The sequence below is a fragment of the Artemia franciscana genome, chromosome 14 (assembly GCF_032884065.1).
Source record: "Artemia franciscana chromosome 14, ASM3288406v1, whole genome shotgun sequence".
NCBI lineage: Eukaryota > Metazoa > Arthropoda > Branchiopoda > Anostraca > Artemiidae > Artemia > Artemia franciscana.
Window position 1 is genome coordinate 15,569,337 of NC_088876.1, and position 27,344 is coordinate 15,596,680.

The window sequence follows — 27,344 nt, forward strand, 5'->3', positions numbered from 1 at the left end:
CTAAAAGTTATTTTGCATTCCACTGGATTATTGAGATATGTTGCTTTGTTACTTTAGTTTCAAGCTTTACTAGGAGTAAAGCAAGATCCTTGTTTGCTTAAATAAGCATGTCATTGGGTAGGTAGATGTTTGCCAATTCGATTTGATGATAGTCTATATACCTCTCTATAAGTTTTGGCATTGAAACTGGTCAAGACCTCCGCTTGTCCGGCCTTAGTGTAAAATAAAACTGATAAAAATATAAAAAAACAAACTTTAAAACAAAACACAAAACTAAAATAGGGTAACCCTTTCTGAGTAACTAAGTAACGGTGAAAGAGCAACAGTTACTTTGGTAAAAGTCCCAGGCTGTTCATTGTCCTTGTTTTCTTCCTTTCTTCTCAATTATCATGATTAGCTGGTGTGGTCTCCAAAATCATTAACTTAAATGACTGATTGGGAAGAAAAATCGTATCTAAAATTAATAACAATAATTTAAGTATGTTTGTCAGTTTTTAATAGAGTATATTATATCACTCGAAACTACTGCTTCCAAGTGATAGTTTAGGACTTAAATTTGGAACCTTATGCACACATTTTGCTACTATGTATAAAATGCATATGATATTATTTTAATACTGTTATATAAAGAAAAAAGATGACAGGTTTTGCCCCTTAAATCTAGCTAAAGTAAAATAATACTTTTTAAACACTAAAAACTGTCAATTGATTAACAGAAATTTAATTTTTTCAAATCTATGCATACAGAAGACAGTTCTAAGCCCAATCGACTCTAGTTTGTTACTCCTTCTTGAAAAAAAGAATTGAAGAATTAAACGATACCAAAGAATCTGACAGGACTGTTACTGAACTTATGGACAGGATGGTAAAAAAAATTAAACGTGAAGGTAATATAACAGCGTATACGCCAATTTGCACAAAAAAGAGCTTTCTTTTTATCTTTTCGCATTACTTTCTACTTTAACCTAGACGTTTTTTTTTTTTTGCTTGAAAGACAAAATAGATGATGGTATATTTATGGTATGCTTCGTTTTTTACCTCTCCTACTTATTTTCGTATGGACCTAAGTGAAAACACTGTTAGCCGTTTTCATGAAGAATCTTAAGAAAATATCTCAAAATGTTCCTTCAACTTAAAAATATATTTAATTATGAGCCATTAAAATACCAGTATTATGACACACCCGAAGGAGAAGACTGTGACAAAAAGCTATTATACCTAGTTTCCAGAGGAGCTTATGTTGGTAGGGCTGCCCATACATCACTAGTGTAATGGTTGGGGCTACCCCAAGGATTTTCCTTCTTTTTGCAATTCAGGATGCTTGGTTTATTACAGTAATGGTAGATTTTATGGTAAAATTCTAGATGAACCTTTTTTTGCTATCTTAGAAATATGATTAGGTTAGGAAAATGAAACCTTTAAGGGGTGGATCTGTCAGCCAGGATTTACCAATAGCCTAGGCTGACTATGCGTAGTGGTGCCCAATCCTAGGTGGGGGGGGTTCAAAAGATCGTCACTGAGTGATCTCTTCTTAAAAATAACTGGACTGCTGTGATTTATCAACAAAGTACCAGATGCAAACTGCTTGTTCACAGAAAGGTGATTTTAAAACAACACGGAATTCTGTGGCCACGTATAAAATGTTGAATTTTTCCCAAGAATGAGAGCTTGGTAGGCTATCACCTCTCTCTCTTTCATTACTTTTGGCTCATCAGTTCTGTTCCCTTCAGTGCTTCCTGTAGCCTTTCTTATTTTCAGGGTTTCCCAGTAAATCTTACAAAAATAGAGTGGCAAAAATGAATGAACCTAGAAATGTCAAAGCTTTAAACTCAGTCCCATGGATCTACAGATTAAAGTATGCACTGGGACTTTGAAGTAAGCTACTTACTTCTACTCCTCTCCCTTTTAAGGGCACTGACCTTTGATTAGCCTACCTTTAAAATCTCTGTTCTATAAAAATGAAACCTTGCTAGATAAATCTTCTGCTTAAACAAAGTGCAATAAAACTATTTTTAGCCTCACAATTTTGCTCAATTCCAAATTGTGAAATTCCTATTTTTGATTACCTTTAAAAATATGTGTGTTATAAAAATGAAACCTTGCAAAATAGGTCTTCTGCTTAATTGAAGTGCAACAAAGTTGTTTTCAGCTTCATAACTTTGCTCAATTCCATTTTATAAGGTTTTAAAGATATGCAAATACATTTCCTAAATTTTGAAATAAAATATTAATATGGCTCAAAATTCTGCTCAAATAAAAGTAATTGCATTTTGAGAACTAAAGGCAGATAAAAAGCAACTAGTAAGTGAAAATTAAGGTAAAATGTTGTTTTGTCAAAATTTCAATAGGTTATAGACCTGTTATGTAGGCAAATTTTAGGGCCCTCTAGAGGGAGAAGGAGTGGAGGTGGGTACCTTAAAATACCTTCCCAGGACATACTTTAGCCTGTAAACCCATCCTCAAAAGTTTCATTTTCCTAACCTAAACCCTTTCTGAGATAACAAGAAGTCAATTAACTAGAATTTTACCAACAAATTTATAAGGCATAGGGCTTAGAAATCAGAAGAGAGGGTTAACATGGTAACTTGGCAATACCTTCCCAGAATATAGTTTTGACTCTGGATTCATCACTGAAAGTTTTATTTCCATTACTACTTTCAAAGATAGCAAAAAGTGGCTTGTCTAGATTTTTACCAATCTTGTTTTAATGAATTTATACCTTGTCACCCTAACTTACCTTAACTTCTCTTCAGCAAGATACAGTAGATAAGCTACTGTACAGAAAATCTTTCTGGATATAAATTTTTAATATTGATTAGCTGCTTGTTTAGGGATCTTTTTGGAACAAGCTAGCTGACATTGAACCAATCTCTATTGATACCTATCTCAAACTAACTGATTAGCAATGTAAGCTAGTCTGTTGGGCTCTTGTAAAGGAAAAACTTTAGTTGCAAGAAAGTAATATTTCCCAAGTAGCACTCTTAGTTAGTGGTAACACAAAAACATGAGTGGCTACACAATAATGTAAGAACAATTCAAGATAATGCTTAACTGCACATAATGATAGCATCTTACCACAAGATCAACTAGCAGAAGAAAATTGTTTTCAAAGTAGATCTTGGTAATACCTATCAATAATAGTTTTCCTTAATTAATAATACAGACAAAAACACTCACAGCCCATGTTGAATAATCATGATTGAAAGATTAAATCTTTAACCTATATTCCCTCCTTTATGTAGATGGTGCTGCCTTTCTTGGGGCTAATAGACATATTTAAGAACAGACAATATCCAGGTATCCTTATATGGTTTTCTGCCTGTGGGTCTGCCAGGTGAGTCCTTAGGGGTCAATTCACAAATACACAGTATATCATAATTTTCAGTATTAGCTGCTAGTTTCAATTCTTGAAGCTTGTTTGTCACTGTATCAATGTTTGTGTAAAACAGTTTCAACACTTTCTTTCCTCTGACTGGGCTGTTATCATGTATCACTTTTGGTAAACTTTTGTAAGTAATGTTTGTTAAACTACAGCTTGAGCACAAATGGAAATCATCACTATTATCATTACCAACACTAACACTACAAGAAAACAAATTATTTACAGTTTAGCTTGTTTCAGTGGGCAATAGAGTCAGTGCTCTATTTCTGTCCCATTTTTTTTATATCTGATTCTGTTTTTTCTTTTCTGTTTCTGCCTTTATGCAATCAAAGTAAAACTGCATGTCCCCCTGATGCTCTCTGTATTTAGTCACAATCTCCTTTTTATCCTTGTAACTGTCTGTGAGGAAAAAAACAGGCATAAGGCAGTCAGCTGGTTTTGGAGAATTGTTTCTAAGCTGTTGTGGCTTCAGAACATTAATAGATGGCAGGTTCTATGATTGGGCAAGATGGTCCTGAACAAACATTTGAATATCAGCTGCCTCTTCACACAATTCTGGTATTCTTTATCCCACAATGTTAAGCTGACATTCCTGTCTTTGTCTGTCCTTACAAATAGTTTTCCTTGCATCACTTCCAAACTTCTTACTACTGTCACTATGAGACTGGCTCAGCTTACTTGTAACTATGTCTTCTATTTTAGTTTCCACCTTGGCTCGGGAACATTTGCTTGCACCATCACTTTCCAAGTTCAAAATTCCACTATTCATGTTCATTAGTTCTTGCTTGAGATCTTCTCAGAACTGATTAAGCAAGGCAATCCCAGCTTTTGAGACAGTTGTTTACATTAGTTTTTGGGTGGTGTAGGATCCTAGGCTGTTGTTTCCACTAACCTTACAAATCAGACAAAACTATTCACATGACTATCAGTCATTTTTCAGAACAGTGCATATTATGACTTTGAGATCCCAATACACTCTCCACAACCATTTGTCACAACAATCACATGATAAATAAGATGAATAAACAAGATAAATAATCCCAAGGTGCAAATAGTAGTCTTTTTATTATTTTATTTTTCTATAGAATTTTTTTTTTATAGTGTTTGTGATGTAAGGTGGAAATTAAGTTTTTGGTCTGGCATGAGACCTATGTAATTAATTTGATTGTCCTCTGGAAAAAATATTTCATTTAGAGTTAGTCTTGCATTAACATTATTTGGCTTATGGTGGAACTTGATGATTTTTGACTTGTTGGGGGCAATGTATAAATCAGAATTTTGAGAAATTTTTTCAAATAGCTGCCTTTTTTGTTCTCCAGTTATTGTGGCACTCACTTGTCCACCATGCTTTAGGAGTGTGTTTAAGGATTGTTTTCTGGGGTGTTGTCTTGGGATAGCATGATTAGCAGTATTTGTTTGTATGGATGTCAAAACTTCAGCATGTGTGCCAGCTGTTACAAGTGAAATATATGATTCCTGTGGGAGACTTATATTTGAACATAGTCCAATTTCCTTTAGTGTTAATATATTTGGGGATATGTGGCGGAATTTGAGCTGGTTCATCTAATGAAAAAACTATGGCAGAGTGGTCTGTGCAAAGGTTATCAATTTTCTTCATATAAATTTTATTCAAAATATTTATTGACACAATTTGTTGGTCAATTGTGGAAAATTTGCCACTTTTGGGGTTTAAATATGTATTTAAGTTTGGAGGGGTAGCAACTGCTAATTCAGTATTATTTGATATCAAACTTTCAAAAAACTTACCAGCTTTTTTGCCAGCCCTTTCCCCACAGAAGGCTGTGGGTATTAATATCTCCACAAATAATTATATTTTTAGCATATTAGAATTACTTATATAAGTGGAAAAATCCATGGCATCTGTAGTTTGGCTGTTGGGGTTATAAAAGGTTAATAATAATAATAATAATTTACTTAAACCCTCCTTACATACAAAAATGCACTTAGAGGAGTAAAAGATACAGCAAAATAGAATACAATGGAAACAATAAACAAGAAAAAGCTAACAAACAACATCTCAGCTACTTTTGTAACACAATTAAGCTAAACAATTAAGTGGAAAGTCAACAATATTTTCTTGATGCTTGTGGAACCCATTCTCAAGCTGGTCCATTTTTGAGGAAATATTGAAAGCACCATATCTACTCGAAATGTACCAGTTGCAAGTCCAGAGAGGTAATTGCAGAAGATATTTGCAAAAATGGGAGAATAAAGATCTAATTTTCTTCTGCTCAGATATTGTAAAAAAAAATTCCACAAAGGGACCAAGAAAAAGAAATGCAGTGCAGAAAAAAACGTTGTAAAGTTTACCCTGGGTTATTTTGTGACACTGGCCTTTAACTTGAGCAAGAAGCCCATACAATTGTCTAAGCTTTTCTTTCAATGTCAAGATAACGAATGTTTTAGTACTTTTAAAATTTGGCCCAAACAGGGGGCCTAAATAATTCAGAGAGGACAATGCAGAAATAGTTTCTGGGCCAACTTTGATAGTAATGAAGGTTGTTGAGATGAACCAGAACCTCAGTTTTAGAGAGGGCAACTTGAAGCCCAATTTCATTAAGACTAGAGCAAACTGTATGAATTGTATTTTGGAGAACCTGAAGATCATCTGATAACAAAACGTTATCATTTGCATAACAGAGATGGCTGACATCAATATTGGGGTCAATTAGAAATGGAGGAAAATTTTTAGCAACTGAAATTTGGCATTATTGAAAGGAGCTGGACTAAGCAAAGAGCCTTGTTTCACATATTTTTGAACAGTGACAGATCTGCTCTGCTGGCTAACTAGCTGCACCTGTATGGACGCATTACCATGCGATTCCATAAGAGGCAGCAGAGAAAGGGGTTTATTCCACTTCTCAATAGAGAAAAAATAGCATGTGAATGGATAACGGAATTAAATGCCTTTGAATTGTTGATTGCACACACATACAGGTTCTTTTTCAGTATCCTATAGCAGTTTAAATAGCCAAAAAGTTCCATGTGCGTTTTGGGCACTCAAGCCTTTGTGGAATCCAAATTGGTTGTCCCCATGGTTGCACTTTGTGTTTATTTCTTGGAAGATCAGCTTTTCAAAAAGCTTACCAATTGTTGAGCAAATAGAACTGGTCTTTACCATTCAAAAACCTTTGGGTTTTGCCTTTCTTTAAGACACAGGCAACAAGGCCATCCAAAAGAGCAGCTGGAATATATTGCTGAGAAAGACAAGCCTGAAATAATAGTGACAAATATTGCATGAAAAGTAGGGTAGGATACAGGAGGTGCTCAATTTGCACCCCATTGTATCCTGGGCCTTTTCCAGGTTTCATAAGGCAAATTTGGGTCTGGACAGCTGAAGGTGTAACAATGACAAAGTTCCTCTGATGGTCAAGCTTTGACATATGATGGAGGAGGCCATTTTTATAGGTAGCTTCAACTGGAGGAGGAGGGTCATCAGAGAAAAGCAAAGATTATTATGTAAGTTTTGGTATTATTCAGTCAAACATTGATTCTAATTGTATCTACATCATTTAAAATTCTGGAAAGTTAATGCTGCAAAATTTGATATTATTATTAATTATTAAAGCTACACCACCTCCTTTTCTCTCTGATGGTCAATCCTTTCTCAGGATAGTATATCCTGGAGACTTTATTTGTTGGTTTTTGGTCAGCTGGGTTTCCTAAAGGCAAGCAATATCAATGGAATTATTTTAGATTATTAGTTCATTTAACTTATTTTCTGAAAGTGATCTTACATTCCACTGAAGTATCAAGATGTACTGCTTTGTTGCTTTAGTTTATTGTGTCAACGTTTAGCTTTGCTAGGAGTAATGCAAGATCCTTTTTTGTTTGAATAAGCATGTGACTGGGTAGGTTGATGTTTGCCAATTCATTTATGATTTTTCATTTTTGTGGCTGTTGTAGGCTCATAGATAGTTTAGTATAAAGAGGCATATATTAGGTGTCAGCTTCTTTGGATTTTCATTCACCTTGTCATTAATTAGGAGATTAATTCCTGGTAAGGCTTATGATTCATTTCTGCTTGGATGGGTTGGCCAGATTAACCTCTTATCATTGAATGTGGAGGCTATTTGGCTCAGCTTTGGCAATTCTCTCTGATAGGCATATAAGCTTGGGTGTCTTGAGGAAGGAGTCTCTTGGGGGGGGGGCTTGTTGCTAAGGGTAAGTTTGGTGTTCTGTGAGTGAAAGTGTTGGGTGGTTTTGCAAAGAGTTTAGTTCAGTGTGATTAGGCTGTACTTGCTTCCAGAGCTGGAAATGGGTAAGGTATAGCTTTCTCTGTTGGTATTTGGAGTGTTAGTGCTTGTTTTTCATATGCAGAGCATAGTGTTTTATCAGGAGAATCATGGAGGCCTTTGCAGTTTATATGTGTAGGGTGATCTTTTTTTTTTACAATTTGCCATTCCTTTGGTGTGCAAACATCATCAGGACATTCTAGAAATTTTTTCCTTCTTTTCAAAAAAGTCTGGTCAATTATCCAACCCGGATAATGGTTACTTATTAAAATGTCTTTCAACAACAATAATTCCTCCTCAATGAATTTTGGAGAACAAATTCTAAAAATGTGGTCAGTTAAGGATATGATTAAACCAATTTTTACTTGGCGAGCATGACTGGAGAAAAATGACAAAAATATGAAAAATTTCAGTATGGAATTATGGCGTTGAGGAATTAAAAAGTTTTTTAGAACATCTTAATTTTTGGGGAGGGGATTTAAAATTTACAATAGAATTAGAAGAGGATAGTAAACTTCCTTTTCTGGATGTCCTTCTTTTAAAAAATGAAAATAGTCTGGATTTTAAGATTTACAGAAAACCTACTAACAATAACAGATTTTTGTCGTTTTTCTCTGGTCATGCTCGCCAAGTGAAAATTGGTTTAATCATATCCTTAACTGACCGGATTTTTAGAATTTGTTCTCCAAAATTCATTCCGGAGGAATAATTGTTGTTGAAAGGGATTTTAATAAGTAACCATTATCCGGGTTGGATAATTGACCAGACTTTATCAAAAAGAAGGGGAAAAATTTCTAGAATGTTCTGACGATATTCTGGAAATAACAGAAAAGAAAGATATTTTTTTTCTCTACCATATGTTCCAGGTTTGAGTGAAAAACTTAAAAGAATTTTACAAAATAATGGCCCAAAGGTAGCTTCAAGAAGTAGTAATACTTTGGCTAGTTTTTTAAATTCTGGAAAGGATTGGACTTCCATAGAGCAACAAAGTGGGTTTATAAAATCCCATGTACTTGTGGAAGCACTTATGTGGGACGTACTAACCAGAATTCAAAAACGAGATTGCTACAACATCATAATTCTATTTCATCGTCTTTAAAGCAAAATACCAAACCTGAAGATTTCACATTGGCCCTCTCAGAACATATCTTTAATTTTACAAATCATTTTATTTTGTTTGAAAATGTTTCTTTGATTTCTAGGGACCAAGGTTTAAAGCAAATTTTCAGGGAAACAATCGAAATTAAAAAAATTCTATTCAAGAATAATTCCATAAACAGAGATACAGATGAATTTGGATTGAACTCAATTTATGATAATTTACTGAGGTCAGATAAAGTAAATATCACCTCACCTAAGAGCTATGACCTCTGTCCACGTAATATGTCAGATATTTCTAATGAACCAGAACTGAAAAGGTCAAAGAGATTTGCCTCCGCTGTTGTATTAAAAAAATAGGAGCAAATAAACTATATGTAATTAGTTTATTAGGTATAAATTTTGTTTATTTTTATTCATGTCTTTTAGTTTTAATGCTGATGATGAACACTGTATATGTGTTCGAAATATCCAGTTAAATAATTTTATATCTATTCACTGTCAATAAAAAGGTATCATCCCTATTTTGAACTGTTTTACTTTAGCTTTAATACTAGCAAAAGGATATTATAAAACCAGACTGTCTGCACTCTTGTGAAGGGAGGACTTCATCATCCCTTCCCCCCCAAAAAAAACAGCAGAATTTTGTCCAGAAGATGGTTTGGTGCACAATTTGTTTGATTGACTGCTGATAAATCAAGATAAATATTCACAAGAAATTTTGTTATAAATTTCTTGATGTGTTGCTGTTGTGCAGAGGATTCAACTCTAGATCACAGACCTTTAGTCACCAACAAAGGTAAATTTAAAAAAAAAATGTTTGTTGACAATGCATCCCAACCTTTGAATTGTTCTTCTATTCTCACAATAAATTTGTAGACTTCTTCTTGGGACAATTCACTTGCAGCTGAATGAGTAATTTCTTTAGTTGCAAAAATTATGTTACTATTATAGTAAACAGTGCTGTTGTAAACACTGCTTATAAATATTCAGAATATGGATGAATAGGTAAACATGTAGATCAGCTAATTATATAAAAATATGTGGTAACATAATAGTAGGGTTTATCCAATTCAGCAAAGTCAGCATAAATTGACCTACTATATATGGTGTTGTAGGTTCGGATCCATTAAAAGTTTAAAAGCATCTATGAACAAATCTCTTTTTGAGGATTGGGTTTAAATTGTTACATCTGTCAGTGGGTTTAAATTGAGTCCTTATTTAAGTTCTGAGTTCCCTATTTAACAATAAATTTCACAAACAAAAAATTACTTCAAGACAATCTCCCCTATAAGGCTCCATGGTTGGGATGTCCATGTCAAATGGAGATGTTGCTACTGGTAACTTCTCCATTTAGCTGCTTAATTTTATATGAAAAGAATGGTAGTTGAAGTTAGCTGTATTTGTACACACTCAATGAAACCAGACTGATTGCACCCTGGTTGGAAAGGGTTATAGATTTAGTAGCTTTAATTTATGTAATGTTTTCAGTCGTAATCTAGTTATGTCCCTTATAGTTTGAGGTATCCTTGGTTCCATTTGGCTTTTTGCTCCTTGCTTTGCTATCTTGTCTGTTTTTTCATTTCCTTATATACCTAGATGGCTAGGTATATATTGAAATTTAATAACAAAGCCTTATCTTCCAAGGCTGTCTAGGTTTTTCTTTGGTTTTATGTAGTTCTGTCTCTGGTGATTCAAAGTTAGGGTTTGTTAGGATATTGAGAGCAGATTTAGAGTCAGAGAATACTTGCATATGTTCATTGCTCTCTTTCAGTTTAATTAGGGTCTCTAAGCCCAAATTGATTGCAGATACTTTAGCTGTTAGTATGCTGGTCACTGCCTTGTGTTTTTCCCTAATGCATTCTCTGTTGCATACACTAATGCATACCTTACCTACTTGCAGCTCTGGAAGCAGTTTCGAGGATTTTGGAGGTTGCCTTGATAAAGGGGAAAGGGGATCATACTGCTGCGTAATTAAACATCTGGTTGTTAGGGTATTTGGTTCATTTTAACTTCTTCATCCCCAAACGTTTGAGTCATAATACTGGAATTTTCAATATTTGCTAACAACATTGCTTTTTTTTGAAAAAACTACTGACAATGCACTCCCTAGAGAAATGGGAGGAAAAAAACTGGTTCGGAAGTCCAAATGAGGTTAATCTTGAACTTAAAAAAATACTTTATTGCAAGAAGAAGTATTTAGGCTCTTATGAAGCAATTGAGAAGTTATTGAAAGAAGGAAGAGCAAGAAGAAGGTGAAATAAACTTAGTTGCCTCAGCTGATTCTGAAGCTGCACTAGCTGATACTGTTTATAAAATATCTTTTGTCTGTGTTTAGGAAAATTGCCTAGCATTGTGGAGTTGACGAATGCACAGCTAAAAAAAAAAAAAATAGTGACTGCTTGGCAAAACTTTACGAGAAAAACTATGTCTGGTCAATAATACAATGGAATTCCAACTATAATGCATTACAGGGAATAGTAGATTGTCATAGTGCAGAAAAGCTGAATGCACTATCTGATGTGTTTTGAATGTGTTTTGAATGATGTGGTTTAAAGTAAACAAAATTCAGTTTGCTGAGGAGTATATGCTTGCAATGGGACCTCCTGTAATTGTGTTGGAAACATTCCAAGCTGAAGAAAAATGCTTCTTTTGAAGCATTTATTCTACAGTTAAGAACCTTTGGGTGTTGTGCTACATTATGTGTTGACAATTTAAATTTAAGAGGGATTTTTCACTTTCCACCAGACCTGCAAAGACCATGTCCTCTCTATATATAGTACATCTGTGTCCAGGAACAGAACGTTTTCTGATAGTTAAAAAGAACACGCTGCAAAAATGTTAGTTTTAGGCTAGGAGGCCAAAAGGCCAAGTTTCAGCAAATTTTGATGATAAAAGTTCACTCTCTTGTCAAGTAATTGATTCCTTGAGTTTTTAGAGGGCAAAAGTGATATGCTGCAGTTGACCCCCAGAGGAAACGAACTCTTGAGGACTGCCCTCATGTCTGCTGATTTTACAGAATATTCAAATGCCCTGTGCTAGGCATATTCCCACAAATACTCTCCCTGCAAGAAATTCCGCTCACATGCAAATTTAAGTAGCCAAAGAGAAAGTATGACAAATTGAATTCTTCATATATTCCAAAATATAGGCGGAACGGATGGTGTTGAATATCCTGTAGTATTTATTATTACTTTTGTTTTTTATTCTTGTTTCATATTTTTTGGGGTTGGTTTATCATAACTGATTAAGATAAAGCTTGAAGAGAAAGTGTTAAAGAAAATGGTCAGGTATTTTCCTCAGTAGGGTGGAGCTTATTTTAAAAATTTTGGAAATATTATTTTCTTACCCCCCTAAGTTGTTCCATATCACATGAAAACATTGTAGAAAAAGTTTGAGTCATTTATAATAATGTTTAGGGGTAGCTCAAGTACCTCAAAGATTAAGAAAAAAGAAAAAAAAGAAGGATTTCGATTAAAAATTTTAAAAATTAAAAATTTTGGAAATATTATTTTCTTACCCCCCTAAGTTGTTCCATATCACATGAAAACATTGTAGAAAAAGTTTGAGCCATTTATAATAATGTTTAGGGGTAGCTCAAGTACCTCAAAGATTAAGAAAAAAGAAAAAAAAGAAGGATTTCGATCAACTTGTATTTTGCTTTAAAAAAATATAAACAAAATTGTTTAGTTCCTATTTATGGTTGACCTGACAGAGTCTGCTTCCTGCTGTCGGGATAAACTCTGCGGTGTTCATTGACAACTTGCAGCAGAAATTGCAGCTGCAACTCATCTTGGGTTATAAAACCACTGTACTCTTGAATGAGTGCCACTCCTCGCTCCGCGTGGTCATTGACGACTTTGAGTGACCTCACAGTTTCTGACGCTAGCTTTTAGTCGTGTCTATCTTCCCACAAGTCTGGATCAACTGTGAGAAATCCATCCGGAAGATCCATCATTTGAAAAAGTTTTGCTGACTTTGCTGTAACAAAATGTTCCAGGTTTTTATTCTTGGCTGAATCAAGATCAATGGTGATACGCTTGGTATGTTCCTGTTCCTGGTCGTCTTCACTCTGCATGGCACTCACCATCAGTCTCTTCGTCGACGAACTGACGCGACTGTCGAAGAAAGCCAAGCCAACGAGTTCGGGTGACAAATACCACAAGTTACCGGAAAACTTGTTTGATGTGGCCTTTGAGATTGCCAAATGGATGGACGAGTACTCGAGCAGCGACTTCAGCAGTAGTAGGTCACTGTACGGAGCACCTGAGGCTAAAGGTGCAGAGATCCAGGCTTTCAGGTACACACGTACTGCAAACACACACACGTCATGCAAACCTCTTTCTTCTGTGAGAGTCAGTCTAAACTGAGCCTTGAACATCCATATCTTTAAACTGTATATCACTTTGCTCATCCATCTGGCATGGTGCATCGCTCCGGGTGACATGAATCGTACTCCTCTCGCAGGAGTAGCACCAAGAAAGATGAGCACAAGTTCCAGGAATTCCTTGTAATCATCCCTCAGCTGGCTCTGTTCAAGGTGCTTGTTAGCAAAATCGATGGTACTTTGTTTGATGTCATCCACTAGACGCGCCACATCATCAGCTGCAATTCCTGTTTCATATTTATCTGTATCTATGAATCTCCAATAGTCCTGGAAGCGTTTGAAGAGTGGAACCTCAGGAGAAGATGTCGATCCCATGCACACTCGAAACACAGCACCAATGACGAGCTCCATAATATGATGTCTACAAGCCAGTGACAAGAGTTCCTTACCTAGCTTCTGCTCCAACAGAACACAAGCACCAGAGATCCTGCCAGTGTTTGAGCTTGTAGTATCGAAACACATGGCTCGGATGTTGCCGGGTATGCCCCAGTCTTCAATAGCTCCGAAGACAGCAGAAGCCTGAGCCTCGCCTGTTCCGGATGGAAGCTTGGCTACTGTGAGTAGCTGTAAAACTTCTTTTCCGGAAACCAAAACAGGCAGACGATCAACCTTCTCTTTTCCAATGAGGTCGGGGATCAGTTTGCCGTCCCAGTGGACAACGAGGGGAACATCACTCTGAAACTTGGCTCTGATGCTTGCAGAACTGTGAATTCGATGTTTTGCTCTGAGTCGGCGAACTGAATCTCTATTTAGAGCTAGTTGGTCAATAGTCATTCCTAAGCTTTTGGCAGTTTCTGCTATGACAAAAACAGCCTTGCGGTCTGATACTTTAGTACGATCAAGAGCTGCTGCTAGTTCAGGTGTAACTACAGCTTTTCGGCCCCTCTTTCTTTTTTGAATTCTGCTTCCTCCAACAGCCCCCTCACTGTCAACGTCTTCTGCTGCGCTGATCTCTGAACCAGATGTGGTAAGTTCGGCTGTGGAAGCCTCTATCTGTTGTATGTTCTCTGTTTGCTGTCGTCTTTTAAGTGTTTGCTGCTCTCTCTCAGACACCCTTTTCTCCTTGCAAGCTAGTGTTTCATCTACGCCAACCATTGACCCCCGTCTCCCTTTTTCTCACTGGGCTAACAAGAAATCTTTGTCTTCTTGTATTGACATCGTGTTCAGGGCATCGGCGTGAGCAATGTCAAAAAGATCCTCGAGCCTAGATACGAAGGCCGCCTCTCTCGCCTGTTGAGTTGATGACTTTCGTGCTTTGTTCTTCTTGAGAAGACGCCATTCTTCAAATGCCTGCTCAAGCTTGGTTTGACAGTTTTGATGATCTCTCATTGGAATTCGAGCTTTCCGCCAAAACTTTGCTAGTTCGGTTACAGCAGCAGCTGACGAGTGCCTAATGGTCTCATTCAGTTCAAGGTGGAGATGAAGGAAGAACCCAAGAGCCATTCGCAATGAAGGCAGCTTGCTACCTCTTAATTCAGACACAGAGCTACCAATGAGATATAACTCTGTTCGAGATCTAGTTGCATTTGCTAACATTTTCAGTCTCAATTGGGTCTGAAATAAAAAGAAAACAGAATTTATAATCATGAACTTAGGTAGGGTGAATTTTTTTTAGAAAAAAGAGCAAAAATTGTTCAACTCATTGCTTCTCCAACAAAAGAATAGGCTCAGTTACATTCAAATTCGTCAATCAACGCTCAGTAGTCATTAACGTTATAGAAATCTACTGTCTTGAGACAAGTTAATACACAATTAGCTTATTATTGTAAAAAAAAAAACAACACTGATAACAAAACAGAACTGATACAATATCGCCTCGAGCAAAAAACTACACCAGACTGAGTCTTGGTGTCCGAGACTCTAGTAAGCGCAACCGGTCAAAAGCAAACAAGTCTGAACACGTTCATCTCTGAAGGATGGAAATTTTGCATTGCCGGCTAAATTATGTCTGGTTCTGCTGCAAGTTGTCAATGAACACCGCAGAGCTTATCCCGATAGCAGGAAACAGACTCTATCCGGTCAACCATAAATAGGAACTAAACAATTTTGTTTATGTGTTTTTAAGCAAAATACAAGTTGCTCGAAATCCTTCTTTTTTACTTTTTCCTTATTTTTTACTTTTTTTCTTAATCTTTGAGGTACTTGAGCTACCCCTAAACATTATTATAAATGGCTCAAACTTTTTCTACAATGTTTTCAGGTGATATGGAACAACTTAGGAGGGTAAGAAAATAATATTTCCAAAATTTTTAAAATAAGCTCCACCCTATTCCTCAGTTAGTACTGAAGCAGAAAGTGGAGTCCTACAGGGAATGGTTCTTGGTTAAATATTATTTAACATCTATATCAATGATGCCCCACTATCTGTTATAAATAAAATGAACCTGTATGCTAATGATTTGAAAATCATCAGCCCTGCAAAAGCAACCAAAGAACGAGCCGTAAACATTTTATACAATTTGATGAGGCCACAGATATTTCTAATGATAGGGGTTTTTCTTAGTGGGCGAGGGAGGCTATAGAAATTCAAAAACATATGTTTGCTAGTTTTTCTGTAAATAGGGACGCAGGAAATTTAAATATTGACCTAATTTATGATTGTCTTTTGAAAAATGAACCAATAATCAATAAGGAGATTAAGATTTTACATAATCACCAGGGGACTAGATTACCTACTGGACCAAAAGAGTTGCTTCAATAGTAGCTAACAAGAGGATTATTTCGCAATTGAATAATTAAATTAATTTCAGTTTTTATAATTTTTTTCCTCAGTTGCTTTGATGTTCTCATTGAAGTAACTCTGATAGCTTAATTTCCCTACGTGGATCAGTGGATTAGCTGCGTGGCGACAATTGCATTTTATTAATATTGATGGTGGAGCTATTTGTTTTTAGTTTCGTGTTTTTTTACAGCTTTTTTTTTGTTTTAGTTTTATCTTTGTTTCTCTGTGCTGAGGATGCCTAGTTTGCTTACAGGTGAAATATCTGCCTTGTTTTGGCTTTCATCTGCCTTTCATCTTTTCTCTCTACTGGCTGCATTCTTGTTTGTTGTTTTTTTTATTGAGTTTTACCTCTCTTTGTTGTTTTATGCTTTTACATTACATATTTCTACCAGCACATCTGCCCTAATTGGCCATATATCCGAAAATAGTGGTGTTTTGCACTTCTTCGTCTTCTTCTTTTTTGAATCAAAATGGTAAGATGTTACCAGCTCACTGATCTCACTCAAAAGTGTTTTTTTCTGCTCCTTGACTGAAAGTATTCCTTTGGTTCATGGCACTGTTATATTGTATGAAAACTAGACTTCACACAATTCAAGGAGTGGTTGCCCCCTTCCAATGTTGGTAGACACTCTAAAAGATTCTTTATAGTATCATTGAAAATTTCAGCACAAAAGCTTACATTTCTCATGATTTTGACTCCTCCCCCACTCCCAGGAATGAATCTTCTGATGCTTCCACATAATTTTAAGGTTAAATTCTGTAATTGGAATTCCTTCAAGTCAGTCTTGGAGAATTGAATATATAAAGGATGCAAAATTGCAGTCGGTTAACTTTTTTCACTTTATTGAGGTTACAAATCTGAACTTTTGTAAAAAGAAAATGAATAAGTTTGATTTTAACTTTCAGGTTTTGCTGGCAGTCTTTATGTAGCACTACTGAATAAGCACATCAAAGGAATCCCAAACCATTTATTTTATATTGCAAAATGGACAGTCCCTGTTGTAGGGATAGCTGCTGCATATGGTATTGGGACATGCATAAGTACCTCTTTAAGACGCAAAGATGATTATTGGAACAACGCTATTGGAGCAGGGATATCGGCTAGTTTGATCGGCACCCTTGGTATGTCTCTCATTTAATTTTTTCGTTTTTTCAGGGGGGGGGAGGAATGAAGGGATAATCCAACTTTTTTTTAATCAAGTCCTTTTGACAGGTTTGGACCCCCTAAGCTTGAGCCTACCCTAAAGTAATGTTGAGATTTTTAAGCCAAATAGTTTCGTCTTTTTTCTTGTAATGAATAAGTTTTATACTGTACAAATTGTCCATATTCTTTTTCTTTAAATCCAACTCCTTGTCTAATGATGCAATGATAACATTGCAGTTCTGAACTGCTTCGACCTAACACTGATTGCTTACTTAAGTTCTACCCAACCCATGAGGCGTTTTGGGGCTACTCATTTCAACTTTCATATACTAGTGCTCACTGTGCTGCCCTTTAATGTAACTTCTGGATAATTGGATAATATGCTACCTGCCAAAGTTATCTAACTGCCTCTCTTGAGGTCTCCCTTGTGATCAATATCCCTCAACTTTCCTTTCAAGGGAGATCTTCCAGAAGTGAACAAGATTCATTCTATTGACATGTCCGAACCAGCTCTGCTTCTGTCTTCTAACTTAGTTTAGAAGACCTTTTCATTCATGATATGGTCAGTGTGTCTGATCTTCATTATCTAGTGTAGGAACCGTGTTTCAAATGTGATAAAGTTGCACTCATTTTTCCCTCTTATTATCCATCACTCACATCATCCAGAGCAAAAGTTATGTTTAAGCTATTGAAAAGGTAACTTTCAAATTGTTCTAAAGGCAGTTGGATTTTGAATCCTCTAAAACCAGAGCTGGTAACGACTGGGCAACATTTAAACTCAGCAATGTGGTGGTAATTAGCTGTTAGAAGCCCTTCATGGCAGAGAAATCGATCTGCTTTTTATACTTGTTTCCCATCAATCATTACAGAATGGGGTTGAAGATGTTCTGGCATGATGTAATTGTGACTTTAGTTTTTTATATATATTAATCTGCATACTAAACAGTTTTATTGCATGAGGGATAACGTCTGACTGTATTTGGAGATCCTGGACGGTTATAGCTGTCTGACCTATTTATAAGTATCCAAGGACCGTGTATAAAAAACAAAAACTCATATGGCACTTGTGACGAGGTCGGAATCTAAAATTAGAGTCGGTGCTAGAGTTATCGATTTCATCGTCAGAGTACGTCAAGAAGCATTGAACTCGCCAAAGCACTAGAAATCCCTCTAACTCCGACGAGATCTGATCTGGTCCGCTTATGTCAATCACGTATCTAGAACTTGTACTTATTCTTCCCATCAAGTTTCACCACGATCTCCCCAGTCTCCGTTTTCCCCCCTCCAGCCCACCTCCAATGTCCCTGGATCCGATTTGAAGACGAAGCATCTGAGACATGAGATCTTTCTATATATCAAGTTTCATTAAGATCCGATCACCCATTCGCAATATAAACAGACCTATATTTTCACCATTTCCATTCCTTCCAGCCCCCCTCCACAGATGGTCGAATCGGGAAGACGACAGTTATCAAGTCAATCTGTGCAGGTCCCTGATACGCCTATTAATTTCGTCGTCCTAGCACGTCCAGAAGCACTGAACTCGCCAAAGCACTGGAAATTATCCACCAAAGAGAGCGGATTCGGTCCGGTTATTTCAATCATGTACCTTGGACTTGTGCTTATTCTTCCCACCAAGTTTCAGCCCGATCTCTCCGCTCTAAGTGATTTCCAAGATTTCCGATTTCCCCCTCCAATTCCCCACAATGTCACCAGGTCCGGTAGGAATTTAAAAAAAGAGCTCTGAGACACGAGATCCTTCTAAATAAGATGTGATCACCCGTTTGTAAGTTGAAAATACCTCATTTTTTCTAATTTTTTTGAATTAACCGTCCCTCCACTCCCCCCAGATGGTCAAATCGGGAAGCAACTATTTCTAGTTTAATCTGGTCCGGTCCCTGATACGCGTGCCAACTTTGATCGTCCTAGCTTATCTGGAAGTGCCCGAACTAGCCACCGGATCCGACAGACCAACAGAAATTGCGATCGCTTTATGGCCGACGGGCAAGTGCCAAAAGTTTGTAAGGAAACATTGACAAACAGTTGCCTATTTGCTCCTAAATCTATTAAACTAAAAAAACAAGTTTTAACTGAAAGTATGGAGCGACATTAAAACTTAAAACGAACAGAAATTATTCCGTGTATGAAAGGGGCTATTCCCTCCTCAACGTCCCGCTCTTTACGCTAAAGTTTGACTCTTTCTCTCAATTCTACTTTATAAGAAATTAAATAATGAACCCCCATATGCGTATTAATCTCTGTTCGTTCAAGTTTTAATACTGGTCCTTACTTTCAATGGAAAAAACTTTTTCATATTTATTTTTTCATTGCTTTTTAAAAAATAGTGCTAGAAAATCCTTTGCCCCCTTCATGGAATCTTTCTTCTCCCATGACAAATTCCTTCAAGGGAAGATCCTCCTAAGTGGCCCCCTCCTCTCAAGACCTTAAAAGGTCTGTACACTTCTAAATAACCATTACTGTATGTAAAGGCTGGTCAAAGTTTGTAACTTGCAACCCATCCCATTGTTACTATGTTTTTCGACTATGCTAAAAAAAATGGCTATCTCAATATTTTGATCCGTTAACTTTGGTAAAAAATGAGCGTGGGAGGGGGGCTAGGTACCCTCCAATTTTTTCGGTCACTTAAAAAGGGCACTAGAATTTTTATTTTCCGTTAAAATGAGCCCTCCCGCGACATTCTAGGACCACTTGGTCGATACGATCACCCCTGGGAAAAAAACAAACAAACAAATAAACACGCACCCGCATAAAATACTAAGTTTCACATTTTTGTAGATAGGAGCTTGAAACTTCTACAGTAAAGTTTTCTGATACCCTGAATGCGATGGTGCGATTTTCCTTAAGATCCCAGGGGTTGTTTCCCCCTATTTTCCAAAACAAGGCAAATTTTCTCAGGGTCATAACTTTTGATGAGTAAGACTAAATTTGATGAAACTTATATATTAAAAATCAACATAAAAATCGTATTCTTTTGATGTATCTTTTAGTATCGAAATTCCGTTTTTTAGAGTTTCGTTTCCTATTGAGCCGGGTCGCTCCTTAATACAGTTCGTTGCCACGAACTGTTTGATACAATACCATCAAAAGTTGGAAAAGGACTAATAGTTTTTGGTCAAGGGGAGAATTAGGTGCTTCAAAAATCTTATATTTGCCCAGTTTTCTCGAGGGATATGGGGGATGATTTTAACCCTTATCTCCACCCTATTCCTGAAAATATGTATAATTTCAGTGTTAAAAGAATACATTTTGGGTGTTATTATTTTCCCCTTCTGTTGGGCATAAGTTTAGATTTTAAGATGGGGGACTTTTCATGAGTGCTCTATTTTCCTACACAAAAATAATAATAATAATAATAATAATAATAATAATTTATTTATAACCCATAAAATACATTAAATTGTGGAGTAAAGACACAAAAAAGAAAAAACAAGAAAAAAAAACATAACAACATAAATAACATAACAGCATAACAACATACAACATAAGTAAATTACCTCAATTCAAAAAATGGCCAAAGAGAGTCAAAAATGGCCGAAGAGGGTCAAAACTTTTGTTTGTTCAAGTTTCCAAGTTCGCTCTTCACTTTCGGCAGAAAAGCCTTGATTTATTTATATTTTTCTGTCTTTTTGAAATTTAGGTTTTGGAAATTATAAACTAGGTATTGAAATTATAAACGGTAAACCTTACAAAAAGATTTTAGTCTAACTATGGTGAAGAAACTGTAAAAGTCGACATAAGTTTTGTTAAAATAGGGCATTAAATATAGATTTTGCTTTATATCTTTCATAAATTTCGCCTTAAAAAAATCTGCAATTTTATCTCATAAAGAATCATGTGTTACATATTATCCTTGGTGTCTTTTGGGGGGTGGGGGGTTGTAGATTCAATCAATTCTTTACGTAATATTGCCCACATGAAATATAAATATATGCAAATTTTATAAAACTTAAGGATGTTAAATAAATTAAAGATAAATTAATTTTTAAAATGAAAGATGTTAAATAAATTATTATTTATTATTTCTAAAGTAGCTAATATAATTTATGGAAATTTGTGTAATTATTATTGCGTTCTCTGCCTTAATGCTACAAATAATTTTGAACTTCTAGCAAGGAAGCATACTGTAAATATTTTTCCTTCTCGAATTTTATCACTAAAGGAGAATTTATCATTATAAATTGAAATTACACCTTTGCAATCACCATGGTCGAAAACCTATACAGTATAATACAGCCCCCATCCCAAACAAGAAGGAAGATAACTTTTTTGCATGGGAAGCGCTGAAGTAGCTCCTTGTATTCTCCTTTCTTTCTTCGCCACTAGTGGGGTGCTAGAAAATTAGTACCTATTTAAAAAAAAAGATGTCAGAACGGGGTTGTCAGAACCAAGCCGCCAGAGGCCAACACACCTACGTGCGCTCCTTCTCCATCCCAATCTTTTCTAAGCATCCCTCTTTACACCTTCCCAGGAAGTTCCCATTTCCTTTAAGTCTGTCTTTATGACATCCTCTCACCCCAGACGAAGACGACGTGCTTTCTATTTAGCCCTAGATGGTTGGCCGAAAAGGACAATTTTCGGCAATCTGTCATCCTTCATCCTCAGAACGGGCCCTAGCCATCTCAACCTTTCCCTCATTATAGCCCTAGAAAGTGGGATTGAACCACACTTTTCGTAAAGCCTACTATTTGAAATACGGTCAGTCAGCCGGGTACCCAGAGCAATCCATAGTCAATTTCTCTGGAAAACACTTAGCAAATATTCATCCACTTTTTGGAGCGCCCATACTTCTGATCCAAATTTGACAACTATCATCACTGTAACTTCCAATATTCTGATCTTAGTTTGCAGACTTATCTTCCTATTCTTCCAAGCTTTTTTTAACTGTGGAAAAACACCCTGAGCCTTGGCAATTCCGGTTTAATATCTTCACTGCTCCTATCGTCTTTAATAATAATACTACCAAGGTAAGTGAAGCTGCCCACCTGATCAATCTTTCCGGTACCCAACGCATCTAGGATGCTTAAATCATCAGTGTGATCTAAGTCCAGGAGAGTTTTTCGTCCCCATTTGATTCCGTGGTCTCCCATTGCCTTTCCATTACTCCTTAAGACAAATTCCATCAAAAACGATCCATATAAAGGGGGGGGGGTAGAACACAATCCTACTTAATTCGTGAGTTAATACAAAACCAGCTGCTAACCGCATTTCCTACCTTAACCGCAGCAGTGTTATTCTTGTATTTAACCCTAATCACTTTAATGTATTTGTCTGCTATACCCTACAATTAAAAAAAAGTGAGGACCAAAGGTGTTTTATAAACCTAAGAGTGAAAGTTTAGTTGACACATCCTCGACCTTATTTTAAATCGTACTATTCTTCTCTTAGAACTTTGTCTACAGCGTCTCTCAGAATAAAAAGACTAATGCCTCGATAATTATGACACTCACTCTTATCACCTTTCTTATGCAGTGGTTTTGTTAAGGTTTTCCTAAAGTCATTAGGTACTCCCCCTTTTTCAAAAATCATATTCATAATCTTCAATAGCTTATTTCTAACCTCAGATCCACCATATTTAAGAAACTCATTTACCACACTATATGCACCTGGAGCCTTGTTATTGTTTTAATCATTTTAGTACTGTCGCTGATTCTTTCTCAGCAAAAAAAATCTTCCTTCACATCCAAAGTATCACAAACTTTTTCATTTTCCTTTATATCTTATCCTGTAACTCTGTGTCAGTTTAGCACATTCTCAAAATGTTCTGCCCATCTCTCTTTAACTCTTTTCTTATCACTAATCGTGGCCATGTTCCTATCTTTAACTCGAACAAGTCCGGATTAACTTCTCCCTCTCAATTTATTAACATGCCAGTACAATATTTTACTATTATCCCGCCTTGCTGCATCTTCCATATTCTCAGCAATTTTATCCATGACCTCCACTTCACACTTCGTTAGTCCATACGTTCATGCTTTCTCCACTTTCTTTATATTCCTTTTGTTTTCATATGATCTATCACTCAGATAATTCTTGTACATGCCTCTTCTCCTCTCGGTTAAACATAAAGATTTTTCACTAACATTCCTAGCTACAGTCTTAACTTTCTTCCCTAAGACACCATCAGCAACTTCACAAATTGTTGTTCTAAAATTATTCCAACCATCTTCCACAATATCAAATTTTAAACTCTCAAAATAGTTTTCAACTATTCTTGGAAAATTTCTCTCAAATTCTCATCCTGGAGTCTACCAACATCATAACTTCCCGGGAGGTAGTTACCCTTCCGAAATTTCAGCTTTAAATCTACACTAGACACTACTATATTGTGGTCTTTACTTTTACCATCAATAACAGCATTCTTTTATACCCTAGATTCCAGCTAGATACCCGAAATTTCAACTTTAAATTAACCCTGGACACTACTAGATGGCAATCTTTACTTTTGACATCAATAACAACGCTCCTATATACGCTAGTATCTTGTGTTGATCCTGTCAGTCTTTGGTTTACTATATCATAATCAATAAGTTTGCTGTCTTACCATCACGTGAATACCATTTCAGCTTATGGGCCATTTTCTAACAAAAAACACCGTATTGGTTATAACTAGATTGTTATACCTAGATTTCTTTTCCTTTACCAAATTTAGCTAGGCTAGGATACCATCTCTCTCTATTTCTACCTACATGTGCGTTAAAGTCTCCTAGTAAAAACACCATATTTATACCTGGGAACCTTGTTTATTAGCTCCTGTAACTGTAAGTAAAATTCATCTGAGCCACTAGTATCTCCGTCAGTCCGTTCGACAGAGGCATATACTACTGTAACTGATACCCTGAACTTTTTAGTCATAAAATGAGCAATTAGTATTCTATTATTAATGCCTTCCCAACCTAAACAAGACTTAGCAGCTTCCTTATTCATCATAGGGAACCCTACTCCCTGTCTATGTACCCAATCCTTCCTGCCTGAGTAAACAAATTCTTAGTCACATAATTTCTTGCTTCCTACCCATGAGATATGAGTTTCTGAAACTCCTAATAAGTCCAGTTCAAATCATCTGAATTCGTCAGTCAAAATGTCCATACGCTAGTCATAATTTAACAGCGTGGCATTCCAAGATCCAATTTTCATGTTCTTTAAATCATTGATATTACTTTGGCCTCAGGAAAAGCAATGATCCCGGATACCAGAGCAGCATGGGGTTCAACATATGTTCTCAAGACTACACCGGAGCGCTTAAGTTGGCTTAGAACCGGACAGCAAGAATTCCCTGGGACCTACAGTATGAATGTAGGCTTTGTGCAATTCTGGGCCCATCTTGGCCATAGCATGGTTTTCAGCACTTGGCGATGCTCTTCCATCAAAAAGAGTCGAAACCCTGCACAGATAGTCCCAAGCTTCATCCCAAGCTTTATAGTCAAGTCGTTATATATTCGTGCCTACAAATATTATGCTACTACGAGGAGACAACCCACTGTAGATAAATCAGCTAGGAAGAAGTTTTTCAGCCCGAAACCCCCGTCAGATCAGAACAAGCCTAGAAGAATTATCCATTAATTAGAATCACGTACGAATGCTGTGTCGTTTACTATGCTATAATTTCCTGGAGGAGCGTCACTCAAGTTGGAATAGAGTTGATCGCAATGTCCCCAGTCTTGCAGGTAGCCCTTTGCAATGGCCGTTGTCCATAGATTTGGATCTTACGCCTGTCGCAGTTGTCTTCCTATAGAGGATCCTCCCACGATAGTATTCTGCGTCACCATGCGAATTAACCCATCGTTGGGACAAGGTTTGTGACTCATGGGACATGTGGACACGCCAGTGGGCCCTGCTGAATGTAAATTTGCGGGGTTTTCTTCTTCCTCCACCTGTATTTATGGCCCCGGGCGAGGGTGCCTCAATTTCAGTTATGGACCCCCAGGGGCAAGGCCCCCCTTGGTCTGTGCCTCCTATGGAGGTACACTATATATCTGTAGGGCGTTCTCCTATCGCCACTGGGGACAAGCTGAGTGGCTTGGACTAGGCCCCTAAAGAGCAGTAGACTGTTAGAGATAAAACTAAAAAAACTTCTTGGACTTTCAATATTCTAACTTATTTTTAGGCATAATAGTGTGAAAAACCATTCCAGCACAAGAAAGGAAGAGGGGGTCCTAGCTACTAGGCCATTACATCATGTTTAATAGTGTTTGTTCATTATTTATTTTTTTGTTCTCGATCATTCTTATTAAAAAAAAAAAAAAAGAAAAAAGATCCTCCAGAGTCATTGCTGGTAAATAGAGCTCCGAATCGACGTTTCTTTTGCTCGGTCGTTTTTTTTTTGTTTTTTTTACCATGAAAGTATCAAACCTGTTGCCCAGCCCTACCATAACGCTCAATCCCTAGGCTCCATATGGCTAAGCAGAGCATCAATCCACTTTTCTACCACAGGATCACTTGTTTATTATAATGAACTAATTAATTCTGATCGTTTTTATATAAATCAACAAAATCATATTTTGCAACCTCACCGAATCTATAATAATATCTTACCTGAGAAGCGATTGACTTTTAAAAATGCTCTGCATAAATTGAAAAATCGAATTGCCATTCAGTATTGTATTTTTATTCAATTACCCTTTCACCTTTACTTTGAGAGTGTCGTCATATTTTAGTTTTTGTGTTTGTTTTAAGGTTTTGTTTTTTATATTGTCGTTGGATTTTTATCATTAATTCTTTACTTTATTATTGTGCACCGAGGTATTATAGTCTACGTTTTTCACTGGCTTGTATTATTCTCGTTTCTCTAGCCAGTGTGGTCTCAGAAATTATTTAGAGGGAATTGTAAATCTTGTTTTGGGTTTTCGGTCGTAGAGATTATGAAGTTACCCTTTTCATGCTTCCCAGGTTTTCCAGTCCAAAATTAGCACCTAAACTGCCATTTTGGGTACCATATGACATTATATAATAACATTATCAATTCAAATTTATAAAAAGAATGTAGTTATAAAAATCAGTTTTGAAACGAGCCCTTAAACAGGTTGCCACGATGTTCCAAAGCTATATCAGCGGTGAACAAGAAAAAAAGAGAAAAAGAGGGAAAGAGACACATCAGTGCCTCCTATGAAAAAGGAGTAATTTTCTTTTCTATTCAAGGTGAGGTAAAAACATGTTTTTAATCTTTTGGTTACTATGGGGCATGGTTCCTTCTTTACTACTTTCTAGTTATCGCTGCAACCAGGGGGTTGCAGTCCCTATTACCTTCCTTTTACACTGGAATAATACCACCTAGTTTCTAACAATTATGGAACTTACCCGTGGAGGTAATTTTAATGAAAATTACCAGGTATGCTAGTCCAAAAACTAAGAAGAAACAAATATTTTGAAAAACAAGTGGGTAGTATCAATTCATGAAACTTCAAAATGGGCAAATATTGTTTTTCTCTGATCGGCGTGAAACTCAAGGTAAGTAGACTGAAGGAAGGCTTTCTTATCAATGACAACCTTCTTTAGGAGAAGACGATGGGGAGGGTGTCATCTTGAGGTATTTCATAGATATCTCACTGGCCATGGGGAGGTATCCCACTAAAGTATCAAGCCACCCAATGCCAACACAAATACGCACGCTTCTCTTCCATACCAATCTATTCTAATCCTCCCTCTTTTTACCCTAGTAAGAAGTTCCAATTAAACTTAAATTTTCCCTTATGGTCTTCCATTCCACTCGGGGACGACCTGTTTTTCATTGGACCTAGATGTTTGGCTGATAAAGACAATCTTTGGCTATCTGTCATACTTCATCTGCAGAACCTTTAGGCTTGACAGCAATATTTTAATTATATTTAATATATTTTCAGGTAAAAGCTTTCGTTTCGGCTATATGTCATTTCTGTTAATACTTGGTGGTGTGATAATGAAAAGGAAGTCAGTAGAGTATAATTACATGGGCGGAAAAATACTTTGTGACCCCAGTCCAGTAGGCAACGACCGTCTTTTCTTCTACGGAAATCATCCTTCACAGTACGATTTCAGCTTTGCACACAAAGGTTTGGAAGGAAAAAAGGAGTAGCTAGTGTTGTTTTTGTAAATATGATTCATCAATAAAATCGATTTGACGTACTGTAAGCAAGTCTTTTAGGAAGGATTCCTGAGCTTCCTGAGATATAGAGTTCCTGTAGTTATTAAAAAACGAGTTTTCTTTCAACTTATGGTAGCGAATGAAAGTCATGTTAAAAGTAATTTCCCGTGGAGAACATAAATAGATGAAGACTTGGTTCTAGTTGTTTGACTTTATGCCACTCATTCTTCAAATTTTGTCATAGTTTTGTAGTATGATATCTACGCAGTACCCGGTA

At 36.4% G+C, this 27,344-nt stretch overlaps 1 protein-coding gene across 1 annotated transcript; it reads left to right on the forward strand.

Annotated features, from left to right (window-relative positions):
* The first annotated feature begins 1,066 nt into the window (after positions 1-1,066).
* LOC136035378 (NADH dehydrogenase [ubiquinone] 1 alpha subcomplex subunit 11-like) lies at positions 1,067-27,108 on the forward strand. Its single transcript, XM_065717143.1, has 3 exons — positions 1,067-1,243; positions 16,752-16,967; positions 26,847-27,108. Exons 1-3 carry the CDS (start codon positions 1,120-1,122, stop codon positions 27,056-27,058), a joined length of 552 nt encoding a protein of 183 aa, XP_065573215.1. The 5' UTR covers positions 1,067-1,119; the 3' UTR covers positions 27,059-27,108.
* The last annotated feature ends 236 nt before the right edge of the window (positions 27,109-27,344 follow it).

What these genes read in the sequence shown, in the direction of transcription:
- LOC136035378 (XM_065717143.1), top strand. Translation starts at nt 1,120, where the DNA reads ATGTTCCTTCAACTTAAAAATATATTTAATTATGAGCCATTAAAATAC. An exon ending in TTCCAGAGGAGCTTATGTTG is followed by an intron (nt 1,244 to 16,751) that starts GTAGGGCTGCCC and finishes TTTAACTTTCAG; the next exon opens with GTTTTGCTGGCAGTCTTTAT. An exon ending in TAGTTTGATCGGCACCCTTG is followed by an intron (nt 16,968 to 26,846) that starts GTATGTCTCTCA and finishes ATATATTTTCAG; the next exon opens with GTAAAAGCTTTCGTTTCGGC.